At 46.3% G+C, this 23,755-nt stretch overlaps 8 protein-coding genes across 8 annotated transcripts; 5 read left to right on the forward strand and 3 right to left on the reverse strand.

The window, feature by feature from the left end:
• Positions 1-23: 23 nt before the first annotated feature.
• BDR25DRAFT_337284 (glutamate carboxypeptidase 2) lies at positions 24-2,424 on the forward strand (the record flags this gene model as incomplete). The annotated part of the gene is made up of 7 exons (XM_033693175.1): positions 24-219; positions 281-379; positions 428-539; positions 589-704; positions 758-1,294; positions 1,358-1,493; positions 1,548-2,424. The coding sequence occupies 7 exons, from the start codon at positions 24-26 to the stop codon at positions 2,422-2,424; spliced, it is 2,073 nt and encodes a 690-aa protein (XP_033541776.1).
• Positions 2,425-7,892: 5,468 nt separating this feature from the next.
• Positions 7,893-8,942, forward strand: BDR25DRAFT_241306 (YeeE/YedE family integral membrane protein-like protein; the record flags this gene model as incomplete). Its single annotated transcript, XM_033685739.1, has 2 exons — positions 7,893-8,180; positions 8,229-8,942. The coding sequence occupies 2 exons, from the start codon at positions 7,893-7,895 to the stop codon at positions 8,940-8,942; spliced, it is 1,002 nt and encodes a 333-aa protein (XP_033541777.1).
• A 3,505-nt stretch (positions 8,943-12,447) lies between these two features.
• Positions 12,448-13,164, reverse strand: BDR25DRAFT_204327 (uncharacterized protein; the record flags this gene model as incomplete). Its single annotated transcript, XM_033684434.1, has 2 exons — positions 12,448-12,807; positions 12,877-13,164. Coding segments are annotated over 2 exons (648 nt in total), but the record flags the coding sequence as incomplete, so codon positions are not given.
• A 2,237-nt stretch (positions 13,165-15,401) lies between these two features.
• Positions 15,402-16,367, reverse strand: BDR25DRAFT_361157 (uncharacterized protein; the record flags this gene model as incomplete). The annotated part of the gene is made up of 3 exons (XM_033696372.1): positions 15,402-15,486; positions 15,587-15,855; positions 15,900-16,367. 3 exons carry the CDS (start codon positions 16,365-16,367, stop codon positions 15,402-15,404), a joined length of 822 nt encoding a protein of 273 aa, XP_033541779.1.
• A 148-nt stretch (positions 16,368-16,515) lies between these two features.
• Positions 16,516-17,576, forward strand: BDR25DRAFT_296128 (glycoside hydrolase; the record flags this gene model as incomplete). Its single annotated transcript, XM_033688894.1, has 5 exons — positions 16,516-16,727; positions 16,789-16,854; positions 16,906-17,205; positions 17,274-17,370; positions 17,436-17,576. The coding sequence occupies 5 exons, from the start codon at positions 16,516-16,518 to the stop codon at positions 17,535-17,537; spliced, it is 777 nt and encodes a 258-aa protein (XP_033541780.1). The 3' UTR covers positions 17,538-17,576.
• Positions 17,577-18,728: 1,152 nt separating this feature from the next.
• BDR25DRAFT_306993 (BING4CT-domain-containing protein) lies at positions 18,729-20,502 on the forward strand. The gene has a single exon (XM_033690757.1). It carries the CDS (start codon positions 18,739-18,741, stop codon positions 20,392-20,394), a length of 1,656 nt encoding a protein of 551 aa, XP_033541781.1. The 5' UTR covers positions 18,729-18,738; the 3' UTR covers positions 20,395-20,502.
• A 237-nt stretch (positions 20,503-20,739) lies between these two features.
• On the reverse strand, positions 20,740-21,735 carry BDR25DRAFT_318914 (uncharacterized protein; the record flags this gene model as incomplete). The annotated part of the gene is made up of 1 exon (XM_033691785.1): positions 20,740-21,735. The coding sequence occupies one exon, from the start codon at positions 21,733-21,735 to the stop codon at positions 20,740-20,742; it is 996 nt and encodes a 331-aa protein (XP_033541782.1).
• A 26-nt stretch (positions 21,736-21,761) lies between these two features.
• BDR25DRAFT_361160 (uncharacterized protein) lies at positions 21,762-22,910 on the forward strand (the record flags this gene model as incomplete). Its single annotated transcript, XM_033696373.1, has 8 exons — positions 21,762-21,781; positions 21,892-22,008; positions 22,037-22,239; positions 22,329-22,403; positions 22,438-22,483; positions 22,536-22,607; positions 22,661-22,705; positions 22,772-22,910. 8 exons carry the CDS (start codon positions 21,762-21,764, stop codon positions 22,908-22,910), a joined length of 717 nt encoding a protein of 238 aa, XP_033541783.1.
• Positions 22,911-23,755: the final 845 nt, after the last annotated feature.

Raw genomic sequence — 23,755 nt, forward strand, 5'->3', positions numbered from 1 at the left:
TCCTGTTCTTCAATGTGTCGACAATGAAGTTAATATTAGTCTTAATTGCCACATTTGGTGCACATGCCTGCCAACGCGAGCGAACACTCAATTATCCTCACAAGCATGTAAAACGACAAGCTAATAATGTCACCTTCCCTCCAGTCCTGGATCGGAATGAGCAGATTTTGATAGACTCATTTGACAATACTTCAATCTCGACGTGGTCCTACTACTACAGTGCGTTCAAGATTAAATTTTTTTTTTTGAAGAGTAGAGGGGAAGTACTAAAATATCCTAGCTCATGGGGACCACGTTGCAGGTCGGAATAGGACTATGGCTCAGTGGACAGCGGATCGATGGGCCGAGTTTGGGTTCACCTCGAAATTGGACGAATACTGTGCGCTCGCGCTCGCTCCGGCTTCCTTTCGCAGCTAATGGTTACTAGATGTCTTTTTGAACTATCCCGTTTCTCATTCTCTTCAACTCACTTATTCAAATGGAACTGTTTTCACTCCATCGTTGCAAGAAGCGGTGCTTCCAGAGGATGATACCACAAGGTACAGAGCTCTAATGAGCAGCATAAACCAGGACTTAATAAGTGTCTAGTTACCCAAATCGGATCCCGACGTTTCACGGCTATTCTTTCTCCGGAAACGCGTCTGCTGAATACGTTTACGTCGGAAGAGGACAACAGGTGGATTTTAACCGCCTCAAAGCCTTGGGTGTAGAGCTCGAAGGAAAATTGCACTGGCGAAATATGGTGGTCCGTTCCGAGGGCTCAAAGTCAAAAATGCGCAAGAGCACGGAATGATTGGCTGCGTCATCTTTTCCGACCCGAGTGACGATGGAAATGTAACAGAAGCGAAAGGAGTTGCTGCCTATCCAAATGGCCCAGCAAGAAATCCGACGACCGTTCAGAGAGGCAGCGTACAGTTTCTTAGCATCTACCCAGGTGATCCGACGACCCCCGGGTATACATCCAAGGAGGATTCTCCGAGAGCAGACATAAGCCTTAGTGTTCCTCGTATTCCTTCTCTACCAATATCTTGGAAAGATGCTCAGCCTATCCTCAAAGCACTAAATGGCTACGGGGCGAATGGAACATTGGTGAATCGTACGGGATGGGTGGGTGCAATTCCAGGAGTTCAGTATAATACTGGACAAGGCTCCTCTGCTACCCTAACAATGAGCAACCAAATGGAGGACAAAATGACGTGGATCTGGGATGTTGTTGGAATTATCAATGGCACAAACCAGGACGAGGCTGTCATTGTCGGCAATCATCGTGATGCGTGGATTGTGGGAGGTGCTGGTGAGTTTACCAAACGTCCTTAGAGGATTTCATTGATCAAACATGGTATCTTACTATGTGCAGCGGATCCAAATTCAGGATCAGCGGTTTTGATTGAGCTAGCTAAAGCGTTTGGCAAGCTCATGGAGACTGGCTGGAAGCCAACACGAACCATTGTTCTTTGCAGCTGGGACGCGGAAGAGTATGGCCTTGTTGGAAGGTAGGTAGTAGTCTATAGCGTTGCCTCGTATAATCATTCACTGACAAATAAAAGCACAGAGTGGGTGGAAGAATACATGCCCTGGCTCAAGGCTGCGGCTGTCTCGTACCTAAATGTCGACATTGCCGTTTCCGGTCCCATACCTGGCATAGCAGCTAGTCCCGATCTCCATGCCATTAGCACCGAACTCATGAAAAAGATTGTTTGGCCCTATCGCGGCACTACAAACCGTACCATGTACGACGTCTGGATGGAAGAAGACGGCGAAGTAGGAGTACTCGGCAGTGGGAGTGATTACACGTCATTCCTACACCGCGGTGTTGGATCCATTGACTTAGGCGCGGGAAGAGGTCCAACTGATCCTGTCTATCACTATCATTCCAACTATGACAGTTTTCATTGGATGTCAACATTTGGAGACCCCGGATTTATTACGCATAAAGCTATAGGCCAGTACCTGACTCTATTGCTCTACCACATAGCTAGTGATGCTTCGCTTCCTCTCGAACCAGCCAACTACACCCCAGAAATGACAACCTACCTCAAAAATCTAAACACCGCCATCGCTTCCACCAACAGTACTCTCGACCTCGGACCCCTGAGATACGCCTTGGCCGTTTTCGAGGCCTCGGCACAACAATTCAATACACTCCGCTCCCTCGCCTTAACTACACAGAACTCCGAACTTTTGACCGTCGTCAATCATAAAGCGCGAGACTTCTCCAGAGGGTTTACAAGCCAGGGAGGCCTTCCTGGACGAGAGTTCTTCCAGAATTTGATTTTTGCGCCGGGCTTGGATACGGGATATGCACCGGCTACGTTTCCAGGGGTTACGGAGGCGGTAACGGCGGGGAATCTTACGCTTGCACAGGAGTATGTTGAGAAGACTGCAATGGCGATTCTGGTGGCGGCGAGTACGCTGAAGACATAGCCAATAGACACAGTATAGGCGTCTTGGGGTGAAATAAAACCAGCCGGGTAAGTTTAGACAACGTAGAAGTATCTGGGTACAAGTGCTTTAATGGTGGGCATATCGACCCGTTAGCTGCCTTGTGAATAGATAAAGACCTCAACTTCCTAGTAGTTTTGACTTGTTACACTACGTCTTTAGTATGGACATGCAATATAACTGTAATAAAGCCAAGAGGACAGATACGTGGCTCGTGCTCCCGCCGCTTGCAACAACCTCATCCGAACAGACGAATGTAGGGATGACATGTACAAAAGTCCCTTTGCTCCAGTCATATGTGATTGCTCAATCCTCACTTCTATGTATACGAAACCAATCTTCGGCTGACTATGCTATGAAAAATGACCGCGAAATAACCACAGCCTTCATAAGTGGAAAGTCTGGTAGATCTATACGCGCGACCAGGAGGAAGCATGGCACACCGTAAATTGGTCACCAGCAAAGTAGCTCAGTGTTAAGCATCCAATTACTGTCATGGCTTCGCAAGGCTTCATAGATTGCAAGTCTTCCTAGTTTTGGAATAGCGGGGGCAAGGAAACATTGTCGCAATCGTCAGGTGATTTTTATATCTCATGAGAGAGGATTTTATCTTCAAGCCAGATTGAGCTATATCGCAGTAGTGGGGAAAGAATTGTAGAAATGTAAGGGTGTTTATATACCTCTAGGTGAGGCAGGGGGAGAGGGGTGCTTAGTCTCTCGTAAAAGCACTTGGACGATGAAGACGAGACTAGGGAGGCTAGGTCGTAAGTACTCAGCATGCGATTCGATGATCCTTATTACCACGATTCTTCACTACCATTTGGTCTTGCACCTATTTTGGCTAACGGGGTGGAGAACGGAAACCATGCTACCGCATGAGAACGAGAGCTGGCAGGAGCTTAAGTTGGGCTCTAACGAAGTACCACGTCATGCCTACATTTACCTTTCTAGCAATTCTCATATGATGATGAAGGATTTACGTTTAGTTTTGGAAGAGAGAGGTGGAACTGTAGTGAAGCCTGGGAACCCCGCGATCGGGATGGTTTTATAGCAAACTTCTCGCTTTCATCCTCGGTTTTCCACTAGCTTGAACTCTACTCTGGATATCCACTACTTGCATTTAGTTCTCACTTGGTGCTTAGGTCCCAAAATCCAACAGGGAGAGGAAATAGGGTTAGGAACCGGATCCTCTATGCCGCCCCGAAATAATACGTGCTCACTCTTGACAAGAGAAAGTATGTGAAAACCGTAGATGAATTCGTTCGACACCGCGCCCTCAAGCTTCCTAGGAGTCTGCTCGCGTTAGTCAGGTACCACGCAGTCTTGGTAAGTTCCAGATTCCTTCAGCCTACACATCTGCGGATCATATTGTCAATACAGCTTGAGACTCTCCCCACTTATCATGTCTCTTCCGATATGGAAGAATGCATAGCCGTAGACGTTCGAAGCGAATGGAAAAACAATCGCACTAGCTCGACAGATTGGCATTTTCGGCAGCGTGCTAAGGATGCACACCTATCCCCGTACTGGCTTGATCTCCTTGCATGGTGGCCCTCGCGATGGGCCACATGTGATTCGCTTGGCTCATTACCTGGCAAGCCCAAGGAAGCAATATCTACACCAGCGCACAGATTATATATTTTCCCCCAGGCCGCAAAATAGTCCCAAGCGGAAGTTCCTCGCAGGTGGAGTTCGTCGCCGTTTTAGTGAGGTTGCTGCAGGGACATCAAATACGTCCTATGAGAGTAGACGGAGAAAGTTTGGCATGGATGTAGAAGTATGTTCATAGCGTTGTGAATGATTGCGACATCTTAATGATATTTCGGAAGAAGGATGCAGATCAGGTGCGAGTGGTTTACGAGACTGTGGGTTCTTGAGGCAACATGGTGACTACAAATAGAAACCTTATCTCGTATGTGCAATCTCAAAATGTTTGCTCATATCATAGAATTTGTGCCATCTTTAGCACTTTGTTAGAGCAAGAGAGGAGAGCAGCGATGGATACAAAGTTCGTGAATGGAGACTCATACATCCTACCCGTGATACATAATTGACAGAGTGAATAAAAGTTGGAAAAGTGCTCAAACAATGACATGGTGTCTCCTTTCATTTACTCCCGATGTCGCAGTGGTGTATATAAACCCCTCATCTTTCTCTAACCTTCGCAGGACTACCCCTGCGAGTGCTACTCTCAGGCAGGTAAAAAAACATAGCTTACTTCTTATATCGAGCAATAAAACTGTGATTACTCAATCATTATAGTCCCCTTCAAAACTCAAAAAAAAATCAAGTTGGGCAGTACGGAATTGCAAAGACGCAGCCAAGACTGTGACTACTCTTACCTGTTCACCACCACCCAGTTCTAAGAGATTCGCAGGCTGTCCCGGGGGTGAAAATGTGAAGAGCCTTAGCACAGGAAACGCGTAATTGCCTATGAGGACTAGTGATGCTAACCGCCATTGGTAATCATGAACGCCTTTGCTCATATTTCGGCACAAATTAGCTACCCGGCTCCATAGAAAATTCTTGAAGGACGAGTTTAGGACCAGACATTAACCGCGATATGTCTTCTTTTATAATAGGGCATTCCTTAACCAGCAAACAATTTCCAATGTCCTGAGGCAGAGACTGAAGAATTGGAGCAACTACAAAGATGAATGAACGAGCTTGCTTTATGTATTCGAGAAGAAAGGGGGGGAACGAAGAAAACAAGAGTGCAGCAACCACTAAATGCAGCCACCGGCAAGCACCGAACGAACCCTCTCAAGCCTTGAAACCCCCCCTTCCCATAAAATATCGCACATGTATCCATATAAACGCTTGTTGCCTCTCCCACCCACAGTCTAATAATCCGTAGGCTTTCCTCTATAGACTTTTCAATCCCTCCATCCTCCGCTAACAACGCCTCACCCAGTGCTGTCATCGAAAACCTCCATGAGCCCGCCGACTTCAAAACATATTCTGCGTTCTTCCACGTATACTCTCTTAAATACATCAACTCACACAACCCCATATCCTGCCTTTCTCGGTATGACAAGCTATCTACCCTAATATTCGCGGAAGCGCACGTCGAGACTCGAGTAGGAATGTATTCAGTTGACCTGAAGCTGCCACAGGCACTAGATGGGTGGATAGGAGTGAGGAAACCTATTGATTTCGCGTATTGGAGAGTTGGGAAGGAAATGTCTAACTTTGAGGCATATTTGGTAGCGATGAGAAAGCTCATGGAGGACTCGGACACAGGCTAGAGAGGTTGGGAGGAGAGGAGAAGGGATGCAGAATAGCCGGATATGTGATCGGTGTAGAGTTTAGGTTCGTGGGCTTCCATAGGCCTGGCGTGGTTATTTGGTGATCGCGTTCACTAATGGCTTTGAAGTTTTTCGGCAATGGTAGATTAGGAGTCGCATATTGGGAAATGAAGGAAGAAATTAGGAAAGATTTGAATAGTAATAGTTAACATGTACCATACAAATGTTAAACTGAGAACCGGGGTAAGTGACAACATAATAGGAACCATCCTTGCGTAAACTGTTACATTTCCTTTCGTAAAACTATATGACGTACGAATGCCTAGAGTAAGACAGCCAATGAGAATGTGGGACTCGAATACCCGGACATAAACGGTGAACACAACTTCTGCGGTCGTTCCGGCTCTAGAACAAGCCGAAGTAACAGCTTAAGCTAACATCTGACTAAGAAAGAAGACTGCGATTGCCCGAGAACCCGACGATAGATTCAACTGTTCCGGAGGCTTTTGGTGCCGGAGCAAAAAAAGGTCTTGTATGAAAAAGGGCGGGAAGGAAGGACCTTGTAACGAAAGGCTACTACCCACCTAGAATTTTAATTATCAAAATCCCCCGAGGATAAGCCTGGACAGAAGAATGTAATTACTGATCGCTTCGGCGAGAATTTTGTGAGCCATTCTTCGACGACTTCCGGTGGTGAGAGTGGAATACCGAGAGACCATGAGTCCTCTCCCCGCCCCTGAACCTCTCGGAATGAGATCTGTTTAGATTTTACCAATCAAGGGGGCTCCGTGAGAAGTAAAAGGTGGACAGCAGGATACGGTGGGGAGGTCGGCGACTTCCTCGCCAGCAAGCTTGCTTATGTCGCCGGCAGGATCTCGGGAGGTGGTACGAGAATGTGCGTTGCTCGAGGCTTGCATATCGCAGAGATAATGTCCACCACTTGCAGGGGTGAATCACGTGAGAGGCACACAAAACTGCGAGCGTCATACCCACCTATATATCATTCAGCATCGGAGAGATGAAGTCCCTCAACCCGGTTCACATGTTCCAAGGTCCACCAAGCCGACGCATGGGCAATCTTTGCCTCTTTACTGGCGTCTGACAGCTTCCAGAAGGATCATCGTTCATGATGACAGCGGCGTATGGGAAAAACGGGGAGGCGTTCTCAAATTTCGTAGTGCGCATTGTGGCACAAAAGGACGCATAAACGACAGGAATACGTGGGGATTTGCATTTCATTTGACAATGCCGGCGTTAATGTGTGAGGTCGGCGACCTGGTGAAGCTTGAACATGCAAGTCGAACCGAGTCTTAGAACAGGAACTAGGAAAGGTTGGTGCAGCATCACATCTCGAGAATGTCGAAGAGAGGTCACAGAATAGGTTAATATGCATGCTAGACTCTGATTGAAGAGAACAATATTGGCCGTTGCCACTTTTCTGGAAGAGTTCGATGCTCCGTGCCCGTCCCTACGAGTCTCGAATTAGAAATCTAGAGATTCTGATTACAGTTTTGGTGAATCCTTGATAACTTGCGGACCGACTTCAGTCAGTGATCCCTTCCTGTGCTGGAGCTCGTACCCTCCACCACCTCGCCGACCTTCACGGGCGAAGGATGATGTGCACGCCTCCTCCATGCGCGCGCTCAGTCGTTACTCAGCAAAGAGTGGGTATGCAAATGGTGAAACTGAGAACAAATACGATACGGACAAACAGCACTCATGAAGCCGCACCGCAGAAGATGAAAGAAGCATGGCGGTAATGAGGAGAGGTGGAGATGAGAGTGCCTTTGTCGGCGAGGAACGTCCCAGCTGCCGATAGCTCGGGTTCCGCCACCGCGTGTCCAACTGCTCGGCATGCCGGATACGCTATTCCCAACGGACCTGATTCGCTGTTTATCATTCATTCCTTCGCCACCGTCGTGTCAAGACCCTTTTCTGCGCCATCAGGGCCATGGCTGCCCCTCGGCATGCAGGGTCGCCGGCTGCTTGCTTTTGTCAAGGTCGCCTGAGGATTCGGTTCAGCGACCCATGTTTTGCCCAGCACCACTATGTAATCAGTGTTGTTGATCTCGCTATGGCTTTCCGTATCTCCTGTCCGTGTGAATGACGTTCTTAAATGTCTTGAAGTCGCAATACCATCACCATCAACTGTTTACTGTAAATCATATTGTCTGCTTTGACTATCTTAGTCTCAACCCTTCCATGTTTACTCCTGTTGAAACGAGCCTAGGAGCAGTCCTGCTCCACCAAGCCACGAGCGTTCTTCTCTTCCAGAATGGCTGTGTGCTGGGAGCATCGGGATTCCTGCGCCGGATACTCTCTGCGCCGACAAAAGGAATGGCTTCGTTCTTTGCTGGAATGGCAATAAGTCTTTTGCCGTTAAAAATGTTCCTCCCTGAACTACTCCGAGCATATCCTCCAGTCCCAACCACAATACAAGCCGCTTTAGTGACCGTAGGCGTTGGCGCACTTGTTGGGTGGGGGACTAAAGTAAGCACTCTCTAAAGTAACCTAAATGTAGGCACTGATGAATGAAAGGCTTCCAATGGCTGCACCTCTGGCCATATGCTCTGTGGTCTATCTCGCCTCAGTGGCCGCTCGATTGTCGCCGTTTCAACTTTCTTCCCAGTTGCCATGATTACACACCATCTTGCACATCCATCTCTTCTCACAGACGTCTGTGAGGCTGGAGTGCCTTGCTACACCCCGACCTATCCGTCTACTGCAACTATAATATCGCTCGTTGTCTTGACTGCGGGAACCATCTTAGCTGCTCAATTTCTACCGCCGCTCATCGACAGCTTTTCAGAGACAGACTGCAAATTCAATCCAGACGCACCGGCACGTCTCGCGACCCAATTCTTCTCTGGTCTGGAGTTCGCACTTGGCTTACACATCACTGGAATGGCATCTCCCGGCAAAGTGCTTTCCTTCCTCTCCTTCCCCAACCTCAAGGCTTGGGATCCCTCAATGGGCCTAGTCATAATTTTTGGCATCTTGCCCAATTTGATCGAAATTCAAGCAAAAGGGTTTACCCAACCTCCGTGCTTCAATGAGAAGTTCGAGTTGCCAAAGAAGACACTTAAGGATACCGACTGGAAGTTCGTTCTAGGCGCGGCCATCTTCGGTTTAGGTTGGGGATTGACGGGGACGTGTCCTGGTCCTGCGGTACTTCGGAGTTTCGCACAGCCGACTTGGGGTCTGCTGTGGATGAGCGGATTCTGGTTAGGAGGACAGGTCTGTGCGGATTGAGTTGCCGTCGGTGGTGGTTGCAGGCAGGAAACGCCTAGTTCTTCTCATTTCGTTTCTTCTGAATGATACCCAACTCATTAATTGAAGGCAATTGTCTCTATGGGGAATGAAAACCGGGCACTTTTCACGCGCTCTACTATAATTTAAAGGCCATGAAGAACTCAACCAAAGAAGGAATATGATAGTAATTCATCCTTTGGAAGAGTATCCTGCCGATTAGTCGCTATGAATTTCCTTGGTGGCTATTGCCATGTCCATTGCGGCGAATATTTAGAAGCGTGGATGGAGGTTTGAGGAGTTGCTGAAGAGCATTAGGCATCTCGCGGCCTAAGTCATTCATTGCAAGATCTTTACTTAAATTATCTCCAAATGAGCCTCTTTAACCACCAGGTTGTTGTCTAAAGTCCTGTTGGCACGAACATCAGATCTACGACATTCTCACCTTCCTATATGGTGTCTGTCGGAGGCTCTTGTTGCAGCTCTCTATGCTGCAACTCATCCTTAGTGACGAATTGGAAGTCACCAGAAAGTGATATTTGGAGCCGACTAGTCGTGACACATGGGTCTCCTTTCTATCTGCTTCACTACGGCCTTGTTGTGGGTATGGAGAGTGGTCCACCTAATCTTTCCTAGGTTAAATGAATGAACTTACACTTAATTTGGTGAGTGGTTGCATCGACTGCTAAAGAAACTTGGATGGCTCTTTCTTGGTCTTCTTGCGCGAAATATTGTCGCTTTCACCGTCTGGTACCAACTCTAGGGGACCTGAGCATTCTTAAAAAGCTTGGTGATAGTTAAAGCTTCTAATGTAGGTCACACTCTATTACAATAAGCTCCACATTATGAAGAGAGTCCTTATCAGCATATAGTAATGAAAGATTGATGATGATCGTACATGCGGACTTTCTCATCATGGGCAGTTTTCGCATCCGCACAGACGGTTCCCAAGCCATCGTCGCCTTCCTTCCGGACACGACACAGAGATCCTAACCTTCCAAGAATTCGGGAGTATTATAGAAAGGAGACCCGGCTTTTTTCTGAATATCCCAGAGTCCCAGATAGAAGACAAGACCAAGCCAGACGATCTGGCGAAAACCTTCATCCTTTGGCAATCTAGTGAGTTTTATTTGGCGTGTGTAGCTTGTTTGGCGCAGCCGCTCCCAACCAGTCTATTTGAGGTAAGCAATAGACCCGCCTTTAGGAGCATGTGGCTTATAAAATCAGCTTAACACTTGCGCACATTCTATATGCGCCGTATTGATATACAAATTATGGTGGAAGAACCCATTTGATGTCTACCAACCCACATTTGTACGTCCTCTAATGCTACCGGACGTATGGAGTGAGCACAAGGCCGGGGAAAAGTTCTCGCTCACATCAGGGGAGCATCTTGAGGTAGGCTCAATAGGGAGAGTACCCGGTTGTACCGCAATAGAGAGGTCGGTTGACTTTCTTCTGAGGAGCTTTAGATTACCAAAAGTCTCAGTGTACTCAATCTGGGATATTTTTCATTTATTCGGCATGCTTTACTATTGATGGCTTGTCTTACCATGGACATCAATTTTCCAACCCGTACCAGATGGGTGCATATGATTTTAGTATGGCGTGCAACCGCAGCTAGTGCTTTCTCATACGTTTTTGCCAAAGCTTGTCTATTCATCGAGGGATTTAGAGCACTCTCCCATACTCCATAATTTAAGTGGAAGTGAAGTTATATTTGATAAATAAATATTAATGAGTAAGGTATCTAGCCTAGGAGAGGACTCTCTATATCCTACCTTCCTAATTCTAGAATAAAGAACCTATTGAGCCAAACACATGTTTAGAGTCAAGGTCAATGAAAGGAATAAATGAATCGTCAGTCTGAATAGTAAGACAAATTACAGATGAGCCCAACCTCGAGTCCTGTATATCTCCTGGGAAATAAAGTTATGTTGCAATGGACGCTCGAGCTGCAGCTTGCCCGGAAAGGCTGAGGCTGAAGCCTTGAGCTGAAAATGCAGGCCCTTACAATTACCCAGCCCTCTCTAGACTGAGGAAGCTCCCACCTTCACAACTCCGCCAGCAATAATCATGCGTTTTATCAATACCTTAATAATGTTACTAGAGTATTTCATTTCTCCTTTCGCACACCTGAGGCGATGGTGAGAGCAATTTGATGATATCAATAAGCCTTACGACAGCTTATGCCTGGTTATGATAAGAGTTTGGGTTGCTGCAAATAAGCAGTTAAAGAAAACTTCGAGTATGCGAATATAGAGACATGTTGCATATAACAATGTCCCCCCAACTAACAAATCCCTTCATAAGTGGGTATAATTGCCGTCATAAAACGGTAGGCTTGATGTTGGGATAGGCACCATAATTGAGGAGAAGTCTTGCGTTCTCAGTCCACCCCCTTGCATCTGTAATCCCTTGGCTATCACCTCGACGTTCTAGTTGTTTGAGACCCCATGCCAGGAAGCACTGCCAGGTGCTTGAGCCTGCCTGCGCATACCAGTAGTCTTCACCATCTTCATACACCTCGTTTGGGTCTGCTCCTCTCCTTAACAGCAACTCAGCCGTCCCTGGGTCTGACTAATCAACGCCAAGGTAATTGTTGTAGGTATATTGAAGCATTGTGTGTAGCAATTCAGGGACGAATATGTAGGGAAGAAGCCCCCTTCCCTTTTTATGTGCGAGTTGGTAGCCTTCGTTTTCGAACTTATGCTTCAGATACCTTGTCAGGCTCCCCTGCACAGCAAGCGCCATGAAATCGGTTCTCCATTCATAATTCTTGCCACCACTTTCTTGTGGCTCCCACACTGACCAATGGTAGCCCTGTTTCTTCCACCTAGGAGAGTCGCTTTCATGAAAAGGTGGCTCTGTTGGAGATTTCGCGCGCATACCAGAGAGTCCATACAGTTGAATTTAAACTATCAAGAATCCCCGGCTGAGGTGTTCCGGTGGTTTTCTATGCTTGGCCGGCAAAATATATTGCCTCTTTAATCGTCTTCCATACCTCTGTAACGTCTGAGACAAAGCCAGTAAATTTCAGCTTAAGGAGACAACCGCTCAACATAGACCTGTTCGCATCAAATTTTGGTCTGTCTTGTATGGGCAAGAGGAGGCTCCAGTTTTCTTCTTGGAGCACGAAGTCTTTGGCAGTCTGGTGAAGGAATTGGATGACTCTGCCATGGCCACTCCAGGCTGTAGCCGATTTCTTCAGGGGTTCATCTTCCTCTGACTCAACTGACTTAGGGCGTTGTGGTTCTAGAAGCCCCGCGCATCGGCTCACTAGGCGATCTTCCATGTCTCAAATTCGCCATTCGATTTCAGACTGAGACAGTCTCATAATAGGTGACTTGAAGACTGTGTCTAGGTCTTCTCCTTCTCCGAGTGACAGATAATACGCATCTATTTTGCTTCTCGCAGCAAGGAAAATCTTGAAAAGACGGTTTCCTTGTTCGAGGTCCGACATATCGAGATCTTGGAGCATTCGCATGTAGAGTCCATCATTGCCTCCAAGTTCCTCTGGAATATCTCTTAATTTTCGCTGCAGATCTTTGACTCTATCGCGCTTCAGAATACCTCGAAGGAGGATGTTGGCGATGATTTTAACCCATAGGAAAACCCCAGATGCTTTGTCAACTATCTCTTTGCCTAATGCGAGCCCCCCATCAGGATGGGCATTCTTAAGCCGAATCATCTTTTTGTCATTACCCAACCGAACATTCATGTATACTAGTATATCCTGATACGTGAGCTGTGGCAGTTTAATATGTGGGAAAGTTTCGAATGCGTCTTGGAAAATCAGCAGTGGCCGACTTGATATGCATAGTTTTACATTGGATGCTTTAGCGGCTTTCTCAATTAGGGCGGCAATCTCTTCATGCCCTTCCTCGATCATCTTGGAGCTCGCGGGGCTCGGTCCCTGTTGCTCAAGTATGCTGACTTGAAGAGACTGGCGAAGGGTGCGATATTCATCTGGCCTGTCTACAAACAGGCACAGCTTTAGGTCAGCAGGCTTTCTCTCTAGTAAGTTCTTGAATGCGGTAGTCAAGTCAGGCCATGTCCAACCATCCTTCATCCTTGACCTATACCACCCAGGAGTTGCGCCCATACTTTTGCCGGTAATTATGGGCGCTAGGTCCGGTTTGTTTCGAATAGCTTGATGCAAGATTGATCTTAACAATCCCTCTTGTGACTTCTGGAGCACCGATAGCCCACGTTCGAAGAAATAGAACCCCATAGTTAGGTACGGTATCCCGTTTGCCCAAATATAGAGGTGCTCTCGGAGGTGCGGGTGATTGGATAGGAATTTCATAAGTGTTGACTTGCCAGAGCCAGCATTTTCACTAAGGGTGTGAGCGTTGACTTCTTCGGTTGCGTACATGGCGTACATTAACTAAAAAATCTTCTCATTGTTTTGAAGACATTCAACAAAGGGCGATGGACGAGAGCCCCCACCATAGTTAGGAATCGGCGGAAGAAGCCACTCGAATGTCTTAGCATGAGTCTTGTCAATATTCTCTTCTCGGTCGTACATTTCCGGGAACGCAAGACTGTCAAGAAGAGTTCCATATTGTTCTATTACAGGTACGTTAGCCCTGAAAATTTGTTTTGACACATTGCAGATACTGTCCCAGGATATCAATAGTGTATACACTTGTCTTACCACTACTTGAGGCGCCTCTGTAAATTTTCAAATTTTGGACCAGATGTCAGTGTATCATCTCTGCCAGGTTGTTGCTGTTTTGAGCGGTAAGGCTGTCATATCGACAGTTTCGAAAGGACTTTATAATGCATCGAAGAACCCTGAAGCAGTGGCATATAAGTGCAAACAGACTGATATTCTAGTACAGTATACGTTTGATAGTCGTTGCTACGAGACCGCAAAGCCTCTTCGACAGGGAATCTACTCTCATGCCTCCTCAACTTCAAAATATCCCCCTGAACTTGAGGCTTGCGGAGATGTGGATTCAAAGTGTGCACTTTGACTAGAGCTGGCCTGCGTCATGAGGGGAGGATATTGAATTCCGATCTGCCGGTCATCGTTTCTAATAGGCTGCTTACCTTGGGCTACCTCCCTGGCGGCCTGGCGAGTAAAATCGAGGATATGATCTGAAACTCGCTGGTAACCAATGCTTTTGCGGTCTCCAAATTTGCACATGTTCATGTGGTCCTCCGGTACTGTACTAGTTCGCACAAGAAACCCACCCAACTCTGCTGAATACTGCGGAATTATTTGTTGTATTGTGAGTCGGGCCAATTATTGAAGTTTCTAAAACTGACTATTCCAATCGCTGCTAGTTTCTCTTCCGAAATGCAAGCAATCGATATGGTGCTACTGATGGAGCTAAATGACCTGCGCTGCCTTTCCAGGATGTCCGGCTCCTCTTCTAGCAGTTTTATCAACTTGTCGTTGGGGCGTTGTAAAGCCAGTTTGGCAGCGTTGGCAGCCAGGTGACCAAGGGTAATTTTGCCGCTTCCTCGGTGGGGAGTTCCTAGGAACACCTCTGTGGGGAATTAGCTTCGCATATGGGATGAACGGCGACACGCAGTGCTAGGAAGTGAGTCAGCTAGCAATACCTAGGGTGTTTCGGTATATTTTGGAGTCTATCAAGAATCATCTTTCAGATCTTAAGCCTCTACCGGATAAGTCTCTGAATTTTTCGAAATATTCCAAAGCACCCGGAACTTATACTATTTATAAAGTAAATATTATAAAATATTTTTTTATTATTTAATTAATTAATGTAGCTGTTATAAAAGAAAATGTAATCTAAGTATAAAATATTATTAGAGTAGACTATTCACTTATATAGACTGCTTACTTATAATATATGTTATAGTTATGCTATAAAGTGTACTATTACATTTTAAGTATGTATAGTTTTAAAGACTTTATAAATTACTATAGTTAATAGCTTAAATGCTTAAAATGTAGTGTTTTTAGATTACTTAAAAGGTTAAAAGTATTCAACTTTTTTATTAGTATGTTAAAATATAATTAGTAGATACATTATTAATTAAAGCATAAAGTGCTAAGATTTGTTAGGGTAGACTGTTTGCTTATGTAGACCGCTTACTTGCGAAATATGTTAGCTAAAAAGTAGGTGTAAGTAAGATAGAATAGAACTATTAAGGCTTATTAGCACCCTTTGCGCTAGCCTGCGCTAGAATAGCTTAGAATGTACTTATTTTAAAAAGTTTAGAATCTTCTAAATTCTAACCCATAGAAAGAGCAAAGGTGTAAAAGAGATAGACTTCTAGAACAGTTAGACCCTATATATACTATCCTAACTGCCATCTCGCTTTTACCTTTACTTCTACCCTGTACTTGTACTTCACCTTTACCTAATAACCCTAGGTCGCTTTTAACTAAACTTGTATTAAATTAACTAAAATAGGCAGGAGCAAGTTCTTAGGGCATCATATAACAATTTATTGTGCTACCTTAGCCTATTATCATCTCTTCTACCCTCTAGGTTGTAGGACTACTATGAAGGGGGATAATGTAAGGCCGGATGTCCCAGAACGGGCCAGTATGGCCTCACCTGGCCTGTTTGTAGGTCACATGACCTATGCTCTGTATATAAGCACAAATCCTAACAAGCGAGGCTTAGCAGCGATTCGCCTCTCTTACAATACACTCCTATCACTTTAAGACCTTGCTCTCAGTGCTATCCGTGCTACCTACTTTCCCATCTTTACTTCTGAGGTCTAGTCTTCTTTGTAGGCGAAATTCTACTCTTGCATACAAAAGCTTTGGGAGGGAGAGCGCTCGTTCTTTGGGAACCATTTGGCAATTGTTATGGAAGTCTAGAAAAATCGACTGTGGTAACTCCCAAGATTGGAAACAAAGCAAGCTCTCGTGATTGTGACGGGAGCCCGCTGGCTTTTTCTTTCTTACTCTCAGTGTATTCTTGAACTAGCCATTTCTAGACGACAGCACTCAGCTAGGCTCTCTTAGACATTGTCCGATATGTCGAGCACAAATCTCCCATTACGAACGCAATCGCGCGTTCTAGGGTTGAGATTTGATTCGGAGAACCAGGTCGCTTGTATCCTTGGAGCACAGTTGAAGATGACACGTGGATTTAATGAAGGGTCAAGGTGTGCGGCGAAGTTGATGAAGAGAATGTTTTTCTCCGCATCAGCCTCGGCTTCGAGTACACTCTTATACTTAAATGGGAGCCGTGACTCGTGCATGCCAGGAAATTCCCAATCCCACGAACATTTGAAAAAATTCCGCAAGGGTGTGATAGAAATGAAATCGTATCTAACGGCTTCGGCCGCCGGGTTTCCAGAAGCTAGGTAATTGTCTCGTGGATGATTGGTGGAATGAGCAACTAACTTAGGTAGTTTGCATGCTCTCCGTTTCGCATGCGGCAAGGCGTCTCTCCACGAGATCATTGTGCAAATGATGGAGCATCCATGCATTCGATCAATCAATTACTAGGTTGTGGGCTTCTGTAACCTCTAGAAATATTCCTTCCATAGCATATACGTTTTTCTTTGCAGTATTCTTGAACTACTGGCTTTCTTGATTGATTCTACAATACCGCATGTCGAGATTTTAGAACTAACAATGGTCAACTTCTTGTATTCTACGCTCGCAATCAGCGCCCTCACTAATGTCGCCTCAGCACATGGATTCTTACAGACAGTAATAGTCAACGGCATCAACTATACAGGGTGGCAGGTTTTTTCCGACCCATTCGTTACCCCTATTCCAACAAGATATACCCGACGTTATCAAAACAACGGACCAGTTCCTGACTTTACGACCAAGAACATCACGTGAGCTACTCCTTCATGCGCTCTCTCTTGTGTAAATGATCAAACTGACCGAGGCTCTTAGTTGTAACGTCGGGTCGAACGATGGCAGCATAGTTCCCAATATTCCGGTACAACCGGGAGATAAGATGTGCCTCTTATCACCCGAGTTCCTCTCCTTCTCTATGCTGACTTCTCGCAGTAAACTTCAGTGGGATCAGTGGGGTTCCAGTCATTCTGGTCCCGTTATGAACTACCTTGCGAAATGCACAGGTAGCTGCAAGTCTTTCAAAGGTGACAGCGGCAATGTCTGGGTAAAGATCGATCAGATGGCATATGACAAGTCGAAGAACCCGCCGTGGGGATCTGATATGCTCGCCAAGCAAGGAGCTTCTTGGACGATTACTGTGCCCCGTAATCTTGCACCGGGAGAGTACGTGCTTCGGCACGAAATATTAGGCTTGCATGTCGCAGGGCAAAGAATGGGTGCACAATTTTACCCGTAAGTCTAGCTCCCAGTAGTGTCCTTTCGAAGAGGTAAAGGAGCAAATAGCTGATACGCGCCCGAAGATCCTGTTCTCAATTGACAGTGTCTGGGAGTGGAACTCAACAGCTCCCGTCTGGTGTTGCTTTGCCGGGGGCATATAATCCTGACGATACTAAAGGTGTAAGTGAACCTACTCCAACGTAGGATTCGTGATTCACTCCACTAATTGTTGCCTTCTTCGTCAGGTACTAGTTCAGCTCTGGCAGGTTAATGCAGGCCAAGTTGAGTATGTTGCTCCAGGTGGAAGTGTCTGGTCTGGTGCAGCTCCGAACGTGAACGGCGCTTAAGTTCATAACCTTTCCTGTTCTCCTTCACAGCGATGGACATCGGGCATTGATAATGGTATGTTGGGGCAGCCAAGAATGTATGGGGTCTTGTGGCACAGTTGCCCTAGTAGACCATTAGAACCAGCGCATGAGCAAGGCTCTTAGAGAGTGAAAGAAATCTTAAGTTGTCTGGCTTACATAGAAGACAAATCCCAGAGGAACCCAACCTCGGGTCCTATATTTGTGATAAAATGATGCTGGAGTAGTCTGTCCGACAAGGCTGAAGTTGACGCCCTTGGCTTAGTAAGTCAGCACACCAGCGACTCAGCCATACGAAATCGACATGCCTCACCCAAAATCCCTGTCTATCCACCGAAACAGCAGAATTTGGTTTCGAAAGCGCATAGATAGACACATGGTGTATCTTAGAATATTGCTCTCCGTGATAATTTCTTACGAAATAGTTGCATTTCCCCTGGAAACAACGCATTTCATTAACATAAGCAATTGTAGCTCCACCGCCATTAAGTTAGCATATATCAGCGCTAGGTGCTGCTAGGCACATGAACCTTTTGAAATTATGTTCTCTCCCATTAAAGTTCATCATCTTTCACTTTAACAAACCAACTCAAACATCAAAAATTCTCAAGTCTCTAACTACAGAAGAGGGGCTTGCGTCCTGTCAAATGAGCAATCTCGACAACAGTCGCAACGACATCCGAAGCCATCGTAGCTGTCGCCGGTCGTTGAACAGTTCGGCTACGTCCCACCTCATTTGTGGCGAGTATTGTACGAATATTGCTATCGAAGTCTCGGATCACGACTGCGTCGGCTGGGTTGTCGAAAACACGGAATCAACTAGACACGCCTAAAGTCAACCTCTTTCTTGACAACACGAGTTTGTGCCTTCGGTTGGTGGGGAATTATAGATATCGGCAGCACGATGGGGACGATGAGGACGAGTAAATAACCATATATGGCTTATCACTGAGGTAAAGCTTCGATGGGCAGCTCTCTCGGCGAAGAGTCTTTTGACATGATTAAATATTATATTAGGAACGACTTTGAGCCTGGACTCCGCATTTGCTATATGCGAAGTGCACCACTGGTGCGTTCACGTGATTTAGCGAAAATATTGGCACGGCCAAGGCGGTGAAGAGCGTCAGAATCCAAATTTCTTGAACCCATCGACCTCATCTTTGGCTTAGCGTCCTCAACTACAATGGCTTCAGATATTGCCACAAAGCCTCCAAAGGCCCGCCGAAAGCTGAATATGACCCCTATCAATGCCGATGCCGATGCCCTTGCCCTTGCCCAACATGTCGATTCCGCCACGAAAACCTACGGCCGCGGCGCCAAAATCCGCACTAAATCAGTAAAAGACAAGAAGCTCCGCGCAAACCTCCGTAGCCTCGAATCAAAGTACAAAGATGCGACACTGCAAGCGAAGGGTGCTGAGACTCTTCTCGATCATACAGCTGGCTTCCTCGAGCCCGAACATGAGCTGGAGAGGACGTACAAAGTACGGCAGGACGAGATTCGGGAGGATGTTGGCATTGAGACAGCGAAGAAGAGGTTTGAGTTAAGGCTAGAAGGACTTGGGCCGTACGATGTATGTGAATATACTAGAAATGGGCGGGATCTTCTCATTGCGGGGAGGAAAGGGCATGTCGCATGCATGGACTGGAGGGATGGGAAGCTGGGATGCGAGTTGCAGCTCAATGAAACTATAAGAGACGGAAAGTGGCTGCACAACAACCAAAGCTTTGCAGTGGCGCAGAAGAAGAACGTCTACATATATGCACGGGATGGCGTTGAGATACATCAGCTGAAGAAGCACGTCGAGGCCACGCATCTGGAGTTCCTACCATATCACTTTCTGTTAGCATCCGTGTCGATGGCAGGCATACTACGATACACAGATACATCCACCGGGCAGATGGTTTGCGAACTACCGACCCGGTTGGGCCCACCTACTTCTCTTTGCCAAAACCCTTATAACGCAATACTCCACGTCGGCCACCAGAATGGAACAGTAACACTCTGGTCTCCAAATACATCAACGCCCCTTGTAAAGCTTCTTCCACACCATGGTCCGGTTCGCGCGCTCTCCGTTGACCGCTCCGGTCGCTATATGGTTTCCACCGGCCAGGATCGCCGTATGTCCATCTGGGACATCCGTACCTTCAAAGAGCTCCACACCCACCACCTCCGACAACCCGGGTCCTCCATTTCCATCTCCGGCCGAAATCTTACGGCCGTAGGTTGGGGCACCCAAGTCTCAATCTTCAAATCCGACATTTTCACCCACTCGCCTGACTCAGACATCAAAGTTCCCGCACCATACATGGCATGGGGAGGCGAAGGTCAAATGGTCTCCAAAGCAAAATTCTGTCCCTTTGAAGACATACTAGGGATATCACATAATCACGGCTTCAGTTCCATCATAGTCCCTGGCTCCGGAGAACCAAACCCTGACGCCCTCGAACCCGGAACTAATCCCTTCGAAACCAGCAAACAGCGACGTGAGACGGAGGTCCACGCCCTGCTCCAGAAATTGCAGCCCGAAATGATATCTCTCGATCCACACTTCATTGGGAACATTGACTTGGCGTCTGAAGAACAGCGCAAGAAGGAGAGGGATTTGGACACGAAGCCGGAGGATAAGGTGGCCAAGCTGAAGAAGAAAGGGAGAGGCAGGAATAGTGCCTTGAGGAGACATTTGAGGAAGAGTGGACAGAAGAATGTTATTGATGAGGAGAAGACGAGAGCAAGGGAGACTTTGAGAAGTATGGACAGGAGAGAGATGGAGCGGGTGAAGAAGTTGAAGGAGGAATATGGACCCGCATTGGAGAGATTTGCGAGAAAGAGGTACTAGTCTTCCACTCAAATTAAGGTATATGGTGTTTAGAAGGGTGGGTAGAAGACATGGTTGCATCAGCGCATGGCGTTTTCGCTTGATGGGTTTCTTCGGATTCAAAAATATACCATTGCATTTGTCCTCACAGTCTTTTAAGAGTTTCTGCATTGTGTAGGCCGGCAATTATCCTGTGCAGTTCCGCTCCTAAGATATCACAGATCTTGTTTGTCTCGAGAATTTCGCACGGTTTAAATCAGAGTTTTTGCTGCGAATTTCTATTTTCTCATTCCTACTACTTCATATTCGCGATTGCTGCTCATACCATATTTCGTCCAAAATTAATCTTTCACAGGCCACTCCCTCTCAACCCCCAACCCAAACGCCAACTTCTGTTCCCGCAACCTCCTCCACTCTCTCTGCCCTGAGATCCTCCACATAGAACCTAGTCGCTCTCTCATAAAACCCGCCTCCACTACCCACGCCCACCGACGGCTTCAACACCTCCCCACCACTAAATTCCTCCTCATCAATCCTGCCATGCCCCACCCTAAACCCTAAAAACCCAAACTTACTCTCCCGAAACCGCTCCAACGCTTCTGTAACTCCATCAATACGCCCCTCAGCCCCGACCTCTCGTCTCACAATCATTTGATTCCTCACAACTTCGCGAATCGGCTGCGCGAGATGCTCAGTTGCGCATGCCTGGCATTTCCGCAATGTATACTGCAGATTGTACCCTAAACCGCGGACATTGGTGGACGGAGGGAGAATGCTGTGGCAGAGAAATCCTGAGGGGAGTTTATCTACGGTGATAATTTCCGTGGGATGGCCGCAAAGGTAGGTGCGTGTGAAGGTGTAGGGGTAGAGCGGTTTATTGGGTGTTGATGCGGATTTTGGTGGCAGCGGGAAAGTGAATGCTGGGTCTATGGATGAGGAATGTGTGAATAGTGAGCCTGTGCCTGTGTCTATGCCTGTGCCTGCGCGTATAGAGCGGTGACTCGACGAATCGGAGGTGTGAGCGCTCCGTTGAGGGCTGTTTATTCTAGGGGTTGGTGGCAGGGGTTTGTCTATGTAGCTATTTGTGGTTGTCTGGCTTATTCTGAGAGAGCTGGGTGCGGTGGAGGATTCAGAATTCCGGTGTGTTCCTGCGTAGGTGTGGGTGCTGCCATTTAACGTGCTCGATGTTGATGAAGAGGATTGATATCCTGTTTTCGGTGTGCCAAAGTAGCCGCCAAAACGCTTCGGTGTGATGGGTTGGGATGTGGTGCCTGTTGATTGAGATATTGGCGTTGCAGGACACTCGTCATGGTTTTTACCATCTCTGCGGTCTTTCTTGCGTTTTTGGCTATGACGGAACATCGCAAAGGTTGTGGGTGGTGCAGTGGATGTTGGTGGCTACTCTTGGGTGATTGGCGACTTGGACCTTGATATGTAGTAGGAGTGTAAAGGTGTGAAAGCTTCGAATATGAATATTTTAGGCTTAATATTTTATTATACTAGTTCGTTGGCATTGAGCGTTGTCTTTCCAAATTTTACACCGCAAACATTGCCCTTGGCGGCGAATTGTGGGTGTGACGATGTTCACCAACAACACGCTTATTATTCTTCAAACGGATTCGCCAACGTGTCACTGTGAACTACTACACACATTCCCTCTAAGTCCTATTTGTACACTCATATCTCCATATGTGGCTGTCACTTCACTCGTCCATCGCGTTCTTTTCACTGGCCAACTTCGATTTCTGAAATCCTTCCGCAAGTTCCAATACTGGTATGCGTCACGGGTCTTCGGTTCCGCTACGATCACTACCCACAATATTATTCTCCCCTTGCTCTTTTGGTTTTGCAGTGACGAGTTGTGGAGTCCACTTTAACTATTGAATTCTCCATAATACTGCCCAACGTCCTGCGTTTTAGAATACTACTTCGCTGCCGCCTAATACAGCGGTAAGAACTCGGCCTCGTGGCCTTGCATATCTTAAGCTTGGGGCTTGATAGGTTGCCACTTGCAAGAAAAGTTTGGTTTCGTACCCCTAGGTTAGGATATCTGAGGGTTTGAAGAGTTTGGAGTGTGTTATTATCTTGCTGTGAGGATGCGGAGACTTGAGTAATATATTAAAAGTGGCGTCTTATATTCGTAGTCGCTGTGATGGACGGAGTGTATATGGCTCCCTTCACTCGTCCTTCACGTCCTCTTCGCTACAATCGCCTTCAGTCGCACGATATGCGGCGTGAATTTATTCTCTAGCTACATCCAGAAAGGAGGGAGCGGGATGTGTTTGAGAGGGAGGAGTTCTGGATGGCGCTATATCGTTGCATGTACTGATTTGTGCTTCAGCGAAGATAGATGGCATCTTCTTCTCTAAACAAAAGAGCCCCTTGGAATCTATCTTAGTCGTCCCAAAATGATTTCCCACTATATAAGCCTTCCCGACTATTTTACAGTACCCTCCGGTTCAGTCTTCCGCAGCATGAAAGAGCCCGAAGATAATAGATGCCTCCCTGTTAATATCTCGCGTTTGGCCCCTGAATAGAGGCATGTAGCCAGCGTGCCTAATAGGCCATATTACTGTACGATTAGGAGAATGTGAGGGCTGTACAGACAAGATTCTCTATACTTACGTACGGTCGTGAGGAGGAGAGGCAGCTGTACGTACAGTAACCGCACTGTTTAAGATAATCTGTACAGGTAGTACTGTACAATTAATGTACATTATAATAATTAATACACTATACTATAAGAGAGGTAGAGTTAAGAGCCTAATAGCTTCTTATAAGGCTATTTTCCTTAGTGTTGAATGGGCACAGAGGTTCGCGCACAAGCATTATGTAACAGAGATACGTGGTCCTGCTTGTGCGCGATCGCTTGTATCTAGACTGTGACGCTGCTGCTGCGTACAGACACTAGCAACTTTTCTTTTTGTCTAAAGAGTTACCTTTTATACGTGTTACCTCTCTTCTGTCTGTGTAGGTCTATCTAATTACATTCTGCCTTTACTTTACCTTATTTATTAGGACTTGCCTTAGTAATGCTATATGTTAGAATAGGCTAGTTGCGCTATGTAAATAGCTTTTCTCTTCTTTATCCTTTACTTTCTAAGCTCTGCTGTATAACCCCCTAGCTCTTTTCTCTTTTTATACAGTACTAGCAGTAACAGATCTTTATAATAAGAAAGATAATTATGTATAATATAAAAAAAAAATAAAATAAAATAAAAAGAAATAGGCTTTATATAAAGGTGTTGTTAGTCTAGTTAGTCTAAAGCATCTTTACACACAGGATCTAGCTAGTCCACAGATGCTTCTATCTAGACAGAGAGGCAGTTAGTTAGGACTAGTAATTAAAGAGCCTAGTTTAGTGTTTTTTTTATACATGCAT

The sequence above is a fragment of the Lindgomyces ingoldianus genome (genome assembly GCF_010093535.1).
Source record: "Lindgomyces ingoldianus strain ATCC 200398 unplaced genomic scaffold BDR25scaffold_42, whole genome shotgun sequence".
Classification (NCBI taxonomy): Eukaryota; Fungi; Ascomycota; class Dothideomycetes; order Pleosporales; family Lindgomycetaceae; genus Lindgomyces; species Lindgomyces ingoldianus.